This window comes from Microtus ochrogaster, unplaced genomic scaffold, assembly GCF_000317375.1.
Source record: "Microtus ochrogaster isolate Prairie Vole_2 unplaced genomic scaffold, MicOch1.0 UNK6, whole genome shotgun sequence".
Classification (NCBI taxonomy): domain Eukaryota; kingdom Metazoa; phylum Chordata; class Mammalia; order Rodentia; family Cricetidae; genus Microtus; species Microtus ochrogaster.
Window position 1 is genome coordinate 10,487,352 of NW_004949104.1, and position 13,347 is coordinate 10,500,698.

Here is a 13,347-nt window from a genome sequence, read left to right on the forward strand (position 1 = left end):
GTGCGTGGCTGCCCACTTGAGTCCTTGCATAGCCAGCAGGGCAAGTTGGGCTCCAAGACCAGGGAGGGAAGGAGGTCTGTCTGTCCTCTAGAAACCGTGCATTGCAGAGTTTGTCCTTTTCTTTGGGCAGGGTCAGGGGTTTGGACCCTTCTGGGGTTTATCCCATAACCCAGTGGGATGGCAGATGGGACTGGCAGAAATTTAGCCTCTGTAGAGATGACTCTGGGGCCTTTGTGAACAGGAATTCTGGGTCATCAGTTGCCTTGAATTGTCCCCTTCAGGTGCAAGGGGTATGGCTCAGTGCCCCTCGCTCACCTCCAGCCCAGGACCTACTATAATGCCTCCTGGGAGGCTGTAGCTACCTCACCTGCCTCACCCAGCCCCCAGAGTCCAGCCCCCAGCACGCTCCCCCAGAAGAGGCGCCTACAGCAGACACAAGTTGAGCACCAAAGCACAACCACCACCACAAGCCTCCAGACCCCTGCTGTTGCCTCCATGCCTGATGTGGTTCCCAGAGCTCAGTCAGGAGTCCCCCATCCAGGCTATCACAAGGGCCCAAAACTTCAAGGTGAGTTAAAAACCAAACTTTCAGGGGGTAGGGTGAGTGAGTGTTCTTGCTTCTGTGTGCAAATGCAGGAATTACTTCTTTTCTTGCTCTAAACACCTCCCAGGCACCCCAACTTTTCTCATCACATCTGAATAGCCAGGGGGTTCCATGTTTCATAAGTGGGGTCACACCACATCCTGTTGAGTCCCTCACCTCTCCCAGTATTAGCTAATGGAATCTCAGCACTCAGAACCCTTAGGCCCTATAAACACACTCTGACTGTACCCAAATGCCAACTGCAAGGGTGAGATGTACCCGGCTGGATGAAGCTGGTGGCGAAGCATTTGTCTACAACATGCATGGCCCCAGGTTCCATGCTCAAGCCGAGAAGAAACAACTGAAGCCCTCACAACCAGCTCTCACTGCTAGGCTTTGACGCATGCTCTTTTCCTGTCGGAAGGCCCCCCCCCTTCTCTCTCAGACTCATCTTTGTAGTCTCTATGTCTAGGAAGCCTTATCTGGGATCTCCAAACAGTGACTGGGCACGGGGTGGGGGGTGTGGTTCATTCTATGTGAGTGATGTTCTGTGACTATAGGGGCGGAGACAAAAAAGGACCATGTAACTAAGCATATGTGCTGGTGTATCTCCTGAATGGTGGCAAGCACGGGTGGGCTCCCTGGTGGGCCAGGCTTTCTTAATGACCACATCTGTCCCCAGGTGCCCACCGAGTCTGTCGAAGGCTTCAACACCTGGACCAGTGCAGACACCAGATCAAGCCCCAGGAAACCAAGTTCCACCTTCTCAACAGTGCCCAAACGCCCCTTTTCCACTGCAACTGCACCCGCCGGTGAGGCCTGCTGGGTGGACTTGGGGGTGGGCTGCCTGCTGCCAGGACTGTGCAGGGGCACCTGGCAAGGCTCTGGCACAGCCTGAACCTGCATCTACCTTCAGTCTGGCACACGCCCTGAGGCTCCACAGCCCCCCTGCCGGCACCAGCAAGGTTTGGGAGCTCCTGGGAACCACCTGCTTCAAGCTGGCCCCCCAAATCAACTGTGCTGAAGGCAAAGGGTAAGTGATGGCAGAGCCAGGAGGAGTGGGGGCCTTCGCCAAGGCCTGGGTTTGCCTATATAGAGACCAGTTGTGTGCCTGGGACGAGGGGCCTGGAAAAGGGTCCGGGGACTCTGAACTCCATGCTGCCCTGGGCCCAGCTTTGCAGCAGGCTGGGGTGGCTGGGGGATGAATGTGCCTGGGCTCTGTGATTTAATCCTCATTTGTCTTTGACAAGCTGATGTAGCTTGCCAGCTGTCTACCACTTCCTCGTCTGTAGAATGCTATGGGAAAGGCAGGTGTGGGGTACGTGCCTGGAGTCCCAGGACTTGGGAAGATGAGGCAGGATAAAGTACTCTGAGGCCCAGCCGGGTTAGGCAGCAATTTTAAGGCCAGTCTAGGATGCACAAACAAACAAACAAACAAACAAACAAACAAAAGGATTTCAGGAGACAAGAAAATAGCAGATGTGCTGAGCATAGCTCAAGACCTGCTTGATACAGAGATAGGGAAACTGAGGCTCAATTACTGGCTCAGGTTTCTACAACCATTCCGTATGGAACCTAAGCCTCTGGTTACTAGCCTAGGTTAATTCAGCCTCATCTGGGTATAGCCATGCCTTCTCTGCCTTGCTGGTGACTCTGGCCTCACACCTGCTCCTCTCTGGGCCTTGTAGGATGGAATTCTGCTGGTTTTGACCCTTGCTCTCCCCACAGCTGCTCCAGAGACCACAGGGCCATCAAGGTGTCAGCGCAGCACCTGCAGAGGCTTCAGCGGAAACGACTCCATTTCTGGGGTAAAGGTGCAGATGGGACCGTGGCACAGCCTCTGGAGCCTTCAGGGACCTCCCGGTCATTCTACAGCCAGTGTCTACAACTAACCCGTGCAATCTGGAGAGTGGGTGGACAGAAGACATTCCAGAGCTCATGACCTCAGGTGCAGCAGCCTGGACCTCCTTCTGGCTTTGCTATGTTCTGAGAGACTCGGCCTCTTCTTCGAGGAGCAGCATGACTCGCATGGACAATAGGAGGGCTTGATGGGAGGATCCTCAAGGCCCAGACGCTGGGCCACATCTGCTGCACTGGGTGACCTGCAGCTGGTGACACAACCCCCTGTGCCTGTGCGTGCTATTGAGGAGGTGCCTTCTGAAGCCTTGGGTTTCGACCTTGCCTGGAAGCTTCATGCACAGGTGGAAACGGGGAGTGACTGATGGCAGAGGTACCAGAAGTAGGACCTGAGTGTCCCTGCTGCAAAACTGACGTGTCCCGGGCCCTGCATCCGGGAGCCTCAGCACCTGGCTCTGAGGCCTAGAGCTGCAGCTGGGAAAACAGGGATACAGCGGAAACACCCAGATCTGAACCCAGCAAGGGGAGCATGCTCTCCACTCTCCTCACCAGAGACCCCCGTCTTTTAATAGCCCTTCCTAGCCTGAGCTAATCTTTCTGCTCTAACTCTAAACTGAAATCTCTTCTGTGCCCTTGCGGAGTTAGGGACCTCCCTCCTCCTGCTCGACCTTTGTTTCCTCCTCTGAAAAAAGGAGGTGTTTCTTTTTTTGTACTTTTTTGTTGTTTTGGTTTTGTTTTTTGTCTGAGCTAGGGTTTAACTGTAGCCCAGGCTGTCTTCTGCTGTGTGCATGAGTATAGCTTTGGACTTCTGGTCCACTCTCCTCTACCCCCAAGGACTGGGATTACAGGAGTAAGTAGTCACGCCAAGTTTTATGTGGTACGGGGAATGGAACCCAGGGCTTCAACCCTTCGACTCAGGGTTGCTAGGCAAGCATGTAATCAACTAAGTTACACCCCCAGCCTGAAAAGGGGAGCCGTAAACATGAACTACTTCACAGGGCTGCTGAGGAGTAACTGAATTAATAAACACATGTACACCCAGTAAACATTCTCTTCTTCTAGTGCATAGCCAGACTGAGCTTTGCTATCTGCTCTTGAAACCCTGAGGGGTCCTCTTGGAGGCTTCAGTTTGCCCATCTGTGAAATGGGTCTAACATTAAATGGGAGATTAAAGGAGATGACATGTTTCCATATACAGCTGGTGCCTAATATATGTTAGCTTTATCACTCCTCACATCTATAACTCCTCCCACCCCATCTGCAAACTTCTCACAAGTCAGGAAGGAGCCAGGAGCAAAGCTGGAGAGTTTTATTCCTAATGGATGACCTCCCAGATGGAAACACCTGCCAGAGTTTCCCCCTCATCCCAGATGGGGCCCCAGGCGAGGCTTTGCTGATTGTCACAGTTTAGGTGGTGCCAGGACTGAGTTTGGGGAGCTCCAGATGGCCACTCCTGGCCAACACAGAGTGGCAGGTGTGGTGGACAGACCGCTGGAGCAGCAGCAAGAGACAGGCAGGCAGGTTTGTGGAAGAGAGAGGCAGAGTGAGGCTGTCCAGGTCCTTCTGCCTACTCACGTCAGGGCCCCAAGCCCCCTTCCTCTAGGCCCAGTCGGCCCTGGGGACTGGGCGATAGGCTGTTAGGGTCAGGGGCCTCCCGGTCAGGTCTCCAGGAGCCTCCACCACCAGGGTCTACGGTCTCCAGGCGCAGGGCTGGAAGCAGGCCCAGGCTTCGAGGTACAGCAGGTGGGAAGGCCCATGGGCCAGGCAGCCCAGAGGGCCCCTCCTCACTACTACCTCGGCTGCCACTACTGTGACCCCTGTCAGGGGCCACCCGAGGCAGCTGGCGACTCTGGGGTGAGGGGCTCCGGCTGCCACCACGGCGTTCACGAGATGAAGGGCGGAGAGCGAGACTAGGGAATCGGGCTAGGCCAGGGCTGCGGCTACGGTGTCTCTTGGACTTGCCAGGGCTGGGACTGCGGGACTTGGGTGCGAGCAGCTCCAGAGTGCTGTCATCCTCACCCTCCGAGCTGGTGCCGGAGCTGTCTGTGCTGCTGCTGGCCGATTCTGAGGTAGGCAGCGAGATCTGCAGAGGACACCAGCCTCTGCCGCAATCCCACCTGCTAGCCTGCCCACTTCCTCCCTCTAAGTTGGCAGACCCAGAGCGGTAGGGCTACTGGTCTCGGAGTCCCAGAGCAGAGCCCAGAAGATGGGACATTTGACTGGGACTTCTTGATGCGCTTTGGCCCTAGAGTCTGATCTGTTTACCTGAAAGGGTTCAGTGACACCAATAAGGATGCTGTGGTGGTGGCTATAGTAACCCAGGATGAAGTCTCCATGGCCCTTGGGCAGTGATTCCTCACTGAAGGTCACCTGGTGGGCACAGGGGTAGAGGCCCAAGCTGGGGCCAAGGGGTAGCCTCAGGACCCCCTCCCCCAGGCAGAACCCTTGCGTTCCCAGGGCGATGGGGACCTTCTTCCAACCCTCTTCTCCTTCTAAGTACCTGGTAGACATTTCCATCTACTTCTTCGTGTTTGGCCCAGACATAAGCCACGTAGTCCTTGCAGTGGCGGAAACCCACCTAGGCAAAGAGGAACCAGGGTTGGGACACCCTAATGCTGCAGCTTCCCAGCAGAGAGTCAAACACAGGACAAGCCAGTGATACTGGGGTGGGGGTAGGCCCCCTCCTCCCTCGAGAGTCCCAGACTCTTGCCCGTCTCACCCGGTACAAGCCAATCCAGTCCCAGGAGCTCCGGGCGAACACTGTTTCCATGCGGTACCGCACCACAGCTTGCTCTGGCCGGGCCCACTCGTCGGCTACCTCCAGCCGTACCAAAGGCACGTCATCCCTGAAGGCAAACTGCCCAAGCAAGGCAGGGACAGGGGACAATGTCAGAGGATGCCCTTTAACGTCTCACATTACCTAGGGCTCTTGGGTAGTGACCTGTGTTTGTAACAAGTCTTACTGGAGGCTGAGGCAGGAGGATTTATAATTTGAGGACTACCTGGGTAACACAGCAAGTTCTAGACCAGAATGGGCTTATAGTGAAAAACTGTTCCGAAAACCTGGTAAAAATCCAAACCAAACCCAAACAAGCAAAATTCCTGCCTCCATTTCGGGCCTCCTTTTACCCTTAGCTTTCTTAGGAAGTGAGCGGAACGGAGCTCTGAAGACAGCCAGTCTTAGATTTGGCCTCGGCTCAGTCATTGCCGGCTTAGACAGAGGGTTACTTCCTCGACTTTTCTGAAAGACAGGGCCTGGTCTGTAAACTCAGAGGCTCTTGTCTAGTTTTAACTTCTAAAAAAAAAAAATTATCTGTATGAGTGTTTTTGGCTTGCATATGTGTCCGTGTACTGTGTGTGTCTGGTGTCTGGACCTGGAGTTACAGATGGTTGTGAGCTGCCATGTGAGTTCTGGGAGTTGAATCCGGTTCCTCTGGAAGAGCAGCCAGTGAATGCTTTTATTCGCTGAGCCATCTCTCCAGTGCTCAAGCTCTTGTTTTAGACCTGGGATTGTACTGCTGATTCCCTGACTTCCCTGAAATGCAATTGGTAACATTTTCCTCAAACTGCTTAGGTGCTCACTAAATAATCTACCTAAAGGCTAGCAAGGGAGATAGACAAAGCCCTGGGGTACTTGAGATCCCAGGATAAGCGTGGTTCCCTGGAGCCAACAAGAGCCCAGACCTCAGTGCGTTTTCTAGCTCTGTCACCAAATTGCTGTGTGACCTCAGACAAGACCCTAGCCACTCCAAACTCGGTTTCCCCCATCTGAATCTTACTGTGAAGGGCCCACTAATAACTGCCTGCTGCCTGTCATCAGTCCAGGAAGACAAAGTATAAACATGAGTGTCCCACCGCCCCCCCCCACCAGCCAGGACAACGAGAGAGTCACCTGACTAGGTGGAGTTTCTGCAGTGGCAAGCAGCCAGAGGACTGGCCACCTGTGTCCCTAAGAGCCAGCTCAGGTGGTGCCAGCCCCAGGCCTTTGTCTGGTCCCTGTTGGTCTGGTTTCAGGTTTCCCTCCCTCAGCTTCAGAGCCTAGCTGTTCCAGAAGAAACCAGTGCATTCCTTCCCTGTCCCAGGTTCCTAACAGAAGGGCAGGTTGAAATGTGAGCCAAGGCTTTCCAAGGTCAAAATCCCTGCAGAGGCATGGGGGTCCACGCCTATAACCCTAATTCTTAGGTGGAGGCTGGAGGGTCAGATCCCAGGATGGTCCTTGGTTGGAGGCCAGACCAGACTACAAGACAAGTTCTAAAAAGACAAGAACAAAGAAACAAAGAAATTCCCAATCAATCAAAACACAAGGCCTGAGAGATGGCTCAGTGGGAGTCTTGGTCCTCAGTCTGACCTGAGTTTAATCCCTGGAATCCACATTTGGGAAGAGAGCATGAACTCCCAAAAGTTGTCCTCTGACCTCTTCCAGGGAGTGCACACCTGGCACATAAATGAATGGAATTTATTAAAGCAAGGGGCTGGAAAGGTAGATGGCTCAGTGTTTAAGAGCACACTGTCTGTTCTTCCAGAGGACCTGGGTTCAATTCCCAGCACCCACATGGCAGCTCACAGCCATCTAGTTTCAAAGGATCTAATGGCTCCTTTGGCCTCCACAGGTACCAGGTTCATAGAAACACACACAGTCAAAACACATAACATAAACGAAGAGCATAAAGTAAATAAATAGACTTGTTTTCTCCCAACCTTCCAGGGCCTAAGACATTAGGGATGGTGTGTGCTAAGTGTCCATGCACAGCCTAACACAGAGTAGGTATGTGATAGTAACTCTGGGCTTTGTTTCTGAGGCAGAGTCTCTGTGCACCAGGGACTCCTGAAACTCACTGAATAACTTAGACTGGCCTTGGACTTGAAGTTCTTCTTCCCCAGCCTCCAAAATACTGTAATTAGAGAAATTTGCCACCATGCTTGGCTCAATGGGTAATTTTTATTGTTGTTTAATCCAGGATCTTACTATGTGTCGCACAGGCTAACCTTGAACTCTTTCTTTCTTTCCTTCTTTCTTTCTTTTTCTTTTCTTTTCTTTTTTTAAAATATTTTTCAAGACAGGGTTTCTCTGTGTAGCTTTGGACCCTGTCCTGGAATTCATTCTGTAGAGCAGGCTAACCTCAACTCAAAGATCTGCTTGTCTCAGCCTCTCGAATGCTGGGTTTAAAGGCGTGCTCCACCAATACCTGGCTCCTGGCCTTGAACTCTTGATCCACCTGCTTCAGTATCCTGAATCCTGGAATTACAGGTGTAGGCCACCAGTCCCAATTTATGCTAACTTTTCAAAAAGTTATTTTCTTTTAGTTCTTTTTGCAGCACTAGGATTGTACCTGGTGCCTTGCCCATGTTAGGGAAATGCCCTACCGCTGAGCTGAATTCAAGCCCCAGGTAACTTTTTCCCCCCCATCCACCACAGGAAGGAGTGGGTAGTGTGGTAAAAGTGCTGAGTCTCAAGGTGAGGTCCCTGACTAAGGGCTGGGGTGAGGTGGCACATATCTGTAACCCTAACACTAGGGGATCTGAGGTAGGAGCTCATGAGCTTGAAGAAGCCTAATACAAAGTAAGAAGCAATCTAAAAATAACAATAGCAAAAGCTCCCGCCCTGTCTCTGTCCCAGAGTTCACGGGAGACCAGGTCTGGACCAATCTCCATCTGCAGTTGAAGTATTGGCTTAAGTCCCACTGACTGATCACATGACAAAGTTACCATGGGAAACATTCTTTGGCCTGCAGGGCTCCTTATCAGATCAAGAAATCCAAAAAACACAGCTTAGGTTTCCAGGTAGGAAACACATTATCTACCCAGTTTTGCTTCCTTCACCGAACCTTTATGTGACTTGAGGCTCACGGCCATCTCAGTAGGAGCCTGAGGTTACCCCAAAGTCAATCATGGAGTTAGATGACATCATCTTCCAGTTTCTAAGAGTCTAGAGCTCCCCTCTTTCACTTTGGCGACTAGAAACTACAGCTCTAACCCAATAATGTCCCCCCTGAGCGTCTGAGTGTGTTTGGTTTCCCTGTTAGACACTGAAAGCCAGGGATGCTGGTGTGCCTCTGTACAACAGCTTATAGTGTGTACATGTACCTGGTACAGCCCTCTGTGCACTTTCAATTCTTCCTAGATTACTTACACTTACATAACATACAATATAATAGAATACAGTACAATATAATGCAGATGATATGAAGGTAGTTGTTACTCCGTACTGTTTAAGGAAAATGACAAGAGTCTACATATATTCAATATAGGCACAAGTTTTAAAACAATATTCTTAAATTATTTTTAAAATTTTGTGCATGTTTGTATGGGGAGGTAAGGTGGGTATGTGCACTGTGGTGGTGCCCAAATAAGCTAACGGCATCAGATCTCCTGGATCTCAAGTTATAGGTGATTGAGAGCTGCCCTATTCGTGGGCTGCAAACTGAACCTGGGTCCTCTGTAAGATCAGTTAGATTCTCTTAACAGCGGAGCCATCTCTTTAGTCCCCCTGGACACATATTTCCTCAAAATATTTTATCTGTATATCTGTAGATGTGGAGACCGTGGCACTGAGTTTGGTGCAGGCACAGAGCTGAAGGCCTTGTACATGCCAGGCAGGTAGTCTGCCAACTGGTGTATCTACAGCCTGACTTTGCATTTGTACATGCCAGGCAGGTAGTCTGCCAACTGGTGTATCATCTACAGCCTGACTTTGCATTTGTTCCTCTCTCTCTTCTTCATCACTGCCCATTTCACAATGCCTGCCATATGATAAGACGATGATCATTTAATTAATTAACAATAAATGAAAATCACCTGGGCTTTGAGCACACATTTTGACTTTGCTGCTCTGATTATACATGTGGGGTTTTGTTGTTGTTGTTGTTGTTTTGTGTTTTGAGACAGGGTCTCATATACCACAGACTGGCCTCAAATTCTCTGTGTATCTAAGGCTGGTCCTGAACTCTTGATTCTCCTGTTTCCACATTCAAATTTTAACTTGTTGCCCTAAACATTTCTTGGAAGAAGGAAGTCAGTTATAGATACGAGCTCTGCAATCAAACAGCAAATACTTGCATTTCCTCTTACTACGGTGTGGTCCTGGGCAAGGGAGGGTGCCACGGTCTTATCTGAAAATGGAGATTATAACCCCATGTCCTCTTGGTTTGAAAGAATGGATGTTGTTAAGGACAGATGAAAAAGACTGCTAGATAGATAGAGGATTGCTAAAAAAAAAAAAAAAAAAAAAAAAGGGGGGGATTCTCAGTTGGGCCAAGGGGCCAAGGGATGTCACGAGCTGAGGATGTGGCCAGGACTCACCTGCAGGATGAACTGGGCAGCAACGGGCTTGTGGTCACTGACAGTGTATTCCATGTGGCTGCGGTAGCTGTGCTGGGTCACCTGGAGCCTGTGACTCTCTCGTCCTGAGGGGCTGGGACCTCCACTTGGAGCCTTGACCTTCCACAGAATACGGTCTGTCCAGGCTGGCTTCCGCTTCTTGGCACTGTGTAGGAAGGGTAACCTGAGTTTCAGGGGCTGGGGTGGGGCTGGGGTCAAAGCACAGTCCCAGGCTTATCTTCTGCCCTGATTCTCACAGGCTCCCTTTCCCTCATCCCACCCCATCTCTTGGCTTACCTGGTATCATATTTGTTGGTACCCACATCAAACTTGAAGGTGGGAGCAAAGTTAAGGGGCCCTTCCTGGAAACCTTTCAGGATGGGCCAAGTGCTCTTGGCCATGTTGAGCTGTGGGGTCCAGAAAAGCAGAAAAACAAACAACTTGGGCCTTGCAGCATTCAGACATGGGATGGGGCAGATGAGGATGGGGGCAGAAACCTGAGCTGTTGGTTGAGTTCAGGGTTGAAGGAGGGAGACTAGGATTCTTACCTGATCCTTTTCCCAGAGCTGATGGAGCTGGTTGCTGTCTATGGCAAACTTGACAAAGTGTAGGTCATAACTCTCAATGCGGAAGTTCAGGTCCCCAAACCAGAATACGAGGCTGCTCCGGGGTAGGAATGGGGATTAGTGGGTCCATGGGGTGCGAAGGCTCAATCTAGGTCCTTCCTGGCACCTATCCAACCCCACAGCACTGGTACCTTTTGAGGTCCCAATGGGCGGGGCCTGCCAGAGCCTTCAGTCAGCCCAGAATGGAGATGGAGGAGTAAGAGGGTCTAGAGAAATTAGGTTAGGACCCTCCTCAGCAAAGTCCCACCTTGCAGGACCCACCCCTTCCCACCGACCTGCTATCTGCCTCCATTTCCCTACAGGTAGTATGAGTGGGTCCCTCACACCAGTCAATAGGACCACCTCTCCGCATCCATCCAGCCGACACTCTGCAAACCCACTTACTCGTGGTCCAGGATGCCGTGTGCACCCGGTCCCTGGAACTGCTGGAGGCTAAGGATAGTCTGGAAGTTATCCTTGCGCTGCTCTGCCTTGTCCATGTGCGCCGGCAAGTGGCAGTTTAAGAAGCACAGCATATGCCCGAAGGCTGCTAGGCGCACGCTTACTCCGCCCTTGTTACCCTAGGGGCGAGGTTTGACAGGTGGGGGTGGGGTCTAAGGAAAGAAACAGCATGCTGGTACAGGGAAGGGGCAGAGAGGGCACGCAGTCTAAAGAAATGGGCCAAGCGATAGGTGGTGCTTGGGTTGGGGTACGCCCCAGGGTGAGGGATGCAAGTGTGAGGTGGGGGTCTCGCAGGCCACACTCAAGCCGGCTCCCATGCTCACCCAGTAGCCGCCCAGGCCAGTCCGTGTACAGTCCGTCTGCACGTCCCGCAGGAAGGGCAGATGGTAGTACTTGGCAAACAGCAGAAGGATGACACCCTGCATCCTCACGGTGCTCACCTGCAGGGGGAGGCCTGTTGGGGACACTCCACATACGGCTCTCCCCCAGCCTCTGCCTCTGTTTCCTGCTCCCCTCTCTCTCGGATTCAAAGGCCCAACCACAGAAGAGCCCTTAGAGATGGGAGCAGGAAACCGGAAGCATCCCTGCTTCCCACGAGGGTGTTAGCGTCCTCACCAGCACGAAGTTGAAGGGCCCCAGTGCATCCATGAAGAGCTCGCTCCACTGGTCGGTGAAGAGCGCATCCTTGAGACGCTTGTTGATCATGGAATTGACTTCTTGCAACCTGGGAGGCGAGGGGGAAGGGACTAACCATCAGATTGGAGGGGCTGTTTTAGAAATTCCTTCTAAGGGTGAGTGTCCAGGAGGCCGAAATGCTTAGGAAGGGACACACCCACATGACTCCTCACCCTATGGCAATCATATCTGCACCATCACTGTCATGGCCACCGCCCAGGTGAAGAAGAGATGTGACATCGTCAGGGGGCATGGCAGTCCCCACGTTCCATGTAACCACAGTGATCCTAGAGGCAGGGACATGGGGGAGTTTACTGCTGGGCACCATTTCCCCACCCTCCCTTCCTCTCTCACGGGACTCTCTCTGGGCAGGTAAAGATGTAAGGGCCCTTAGAAAAGACGCAGAGTCGACCTAGCATCCCTAGCTACCTTCCTGGGGAGATAAACTGAAGGAAAAGCAAGTCCCTTAGGAAGATACAATATCTTCTAGGGTAACCAAGTGGGCCCAGCAGCACTGCCCCGCACCAGGATAAATACTTAAGGAGGTGAACTGAGTGAAAATACATCATCCCCCTGGAAGAATGGCCCGTCTCTGCTCTCAAGACCCAGTAACTTTCCATGAGAGAAAATGCCTCACCGGAATCCAGGGTCACTCTTGCAGGTAGGCTGAGCTGACCAAGAGGAAGACGGTGAGGTGGTGGTGGAGGCTAGGCTTTCTTGTGCCTGTGGGTTAGGGCTCGGGGACCTGCCAGGCACTGCATTCTGGGTGCCAGGTCTTGGGAGAGCTGTCTCAGGGGCTGGGGGTGCACAGGGAGAGCGGTTGGGAGAACGACTAGGGGAGCGGCTGGGAGACCGAGGTGGCTTGGGCAGAGGTGGGGGCACAGTCTGGTTTGAATGAGTTCCTGGTCGAAAGGTAGGGGACAGAAGTCCAGGGGAGCGGGTGCCCGGCTCTGGAAGGCCTGGGTTCACTTCCAAGGGCAGGGTCTGTAGTGGCGGCGGTAGGACTGGATCCTCGGGGCTGTGGCGTGGAGCCTCTGGTCGGGCACGGAAGGAGGGGGAAAGTCGGGGGTCTGAGGAAGCTTGGGCCCTTGGTGGAGAGGTGGCAAGAACAGCTGCCTGAGCTGGAGTCTGAAGACACCCCTCTGGAGGGGGAATGGGCCTGGGTACTACGGCATCCTTCTGTTTAGCTGGCAACTGTCTCTCAGAAGCTGGGGCCGGGGCCGATGTCATAGGTGCTGGAGCCAGGGTCTGCTCCTGAGAGGGCGACAGAGTGGGACTGGGCACTGGGGAAGGACTGGAGGGTGATTGCAGGGGCTGCTCCTGAGAGGCCAGGGCCAGGCTCAGGCCTGAGGCTGCCAGCGCTGGCTGAGGTCCCACAGAAGTGGGTGATAACTGCTTCTGGTCCCTGGAAGTTGGAGAAAGGATGGGCCCCAGGGTAGCTGGAGGAGGCCTTGGCATAGCAGAGGCGGATATTACTAGCTGCCCTAGAGACTTTGGAGCCAGGATGGAGACTGAGGAGGCTGCTGGAGGCTTTGGTCCTGCAGAGGCAGACACCACCAGCTGGCCCACAGATGTTGAAGCCAGGTGGGAGGTGCGGTGGGATGAAGGTCTTTTCTGTTCTCCAGGGGTGGAGAGTCGGGAAGATGCTAAAGCTGGCCTTGGTCCCTCGGAGGGAGGTAACACAGCTGCCCGTGGTCCCACAGGTGCCAGAGCCAACCTTGGTTCCGAGGTTACTGGGCCTGTGTACTTTGCTGAAAGCTGAAAACTTGAGTTCACCTTGTGGAGGACAAATCAATGACTCAGGGTGAATTTTACCAAGGGCTTGAGTCTCCATTTCCATAGAGACCC

At 52.8% G+C, this 13,347-nt stretch overlaps 2 protein-coding genes across 2 annotated transcripts in view; one reads left to right on the forward strand and one right to left on the reverse strand.

Annotated features, from left to right (window-relative positions):
• Pla2g3 (phospholipase A2 group III) overlaps positions 1-3,062 on the forward strand; it is a 5,346-nt gene extending 2,284 nt beyond the window's left edge. The window contains exons 4-8 of the mRNA XM_005366103.3: positions 118-131; positions 282-568; positions 1,266-1,395; positions 1,500-1,616; positions 2,312-3,062. Coding sequence (XP_005366160.1) covers positions 118-131; positions 282-568; positions 1,266-1,395; positions 1,500-1,616; positions 2,312-2,525 — 762 coding nt within the window. The 3' untranslated portion in view covers positions 2,526-3,062. The remainder of the gene's footprint in view (positions 1-117; positions 132-281; positions 569-1,265; positions 1,396-1,499; positions 1,617-2,311) is intronic.
• A 673-nt stretch (positions 3,063-3,735) lies between these two features.
• The window catches only part of Inpp5j (inositol polyphosphate-5-phosphatase J), an 11,599-nt gene continuing 1,987 nt past the window's right edge, over positions 3,736-13,347 (reverse strand). The window contains exons 2-13 of the mRNA XM_005366104.2: positions 12,137-13,275; positions 11,673-11,786; positions 11,440-11,548; positions 11,148-11,264; positions 10,768-10,943; positions 10,306-10,417; positions 10,055-10,164; positions 9,740-9,923; positions 5,160-5,297; positions 4,941-5,018; positions 4,706-4,810; positions 3,736-4,523 (exon numbers count right to left, since the gene is read on the reverse strand). Coding sequence (XP_005366161.1) covers positions 4,017-4,523; positions 4,706-4,810; positions 4,941-5,018; positions 5,160-5,297; positions 9,740-9,923; positions 10,055-10,164; positions 10,306-10,417; positions 10,768-10,943; positions 11,148-11,264; positions 11,440-11,548; positions 11,673-11,786; positions 12,137-13,275 — 2,889 coding nt within the window. The 3' untranslated portion in view covers positions 3,736-4,016. The remainder of the gene's footprint in view (positions 4,524-4,705; positions 4,811-4,940; positions 5,019-5,159; positions 5,298-9,739; positions 9,924-10,054; positions 10,165-10,305; positions 10,418-10,767; positions 10,944-11,147; positions 11,265-11,439; positions 11,549-11,672; positions 11,787-12,136; positions 13,276-13,347) is intronic.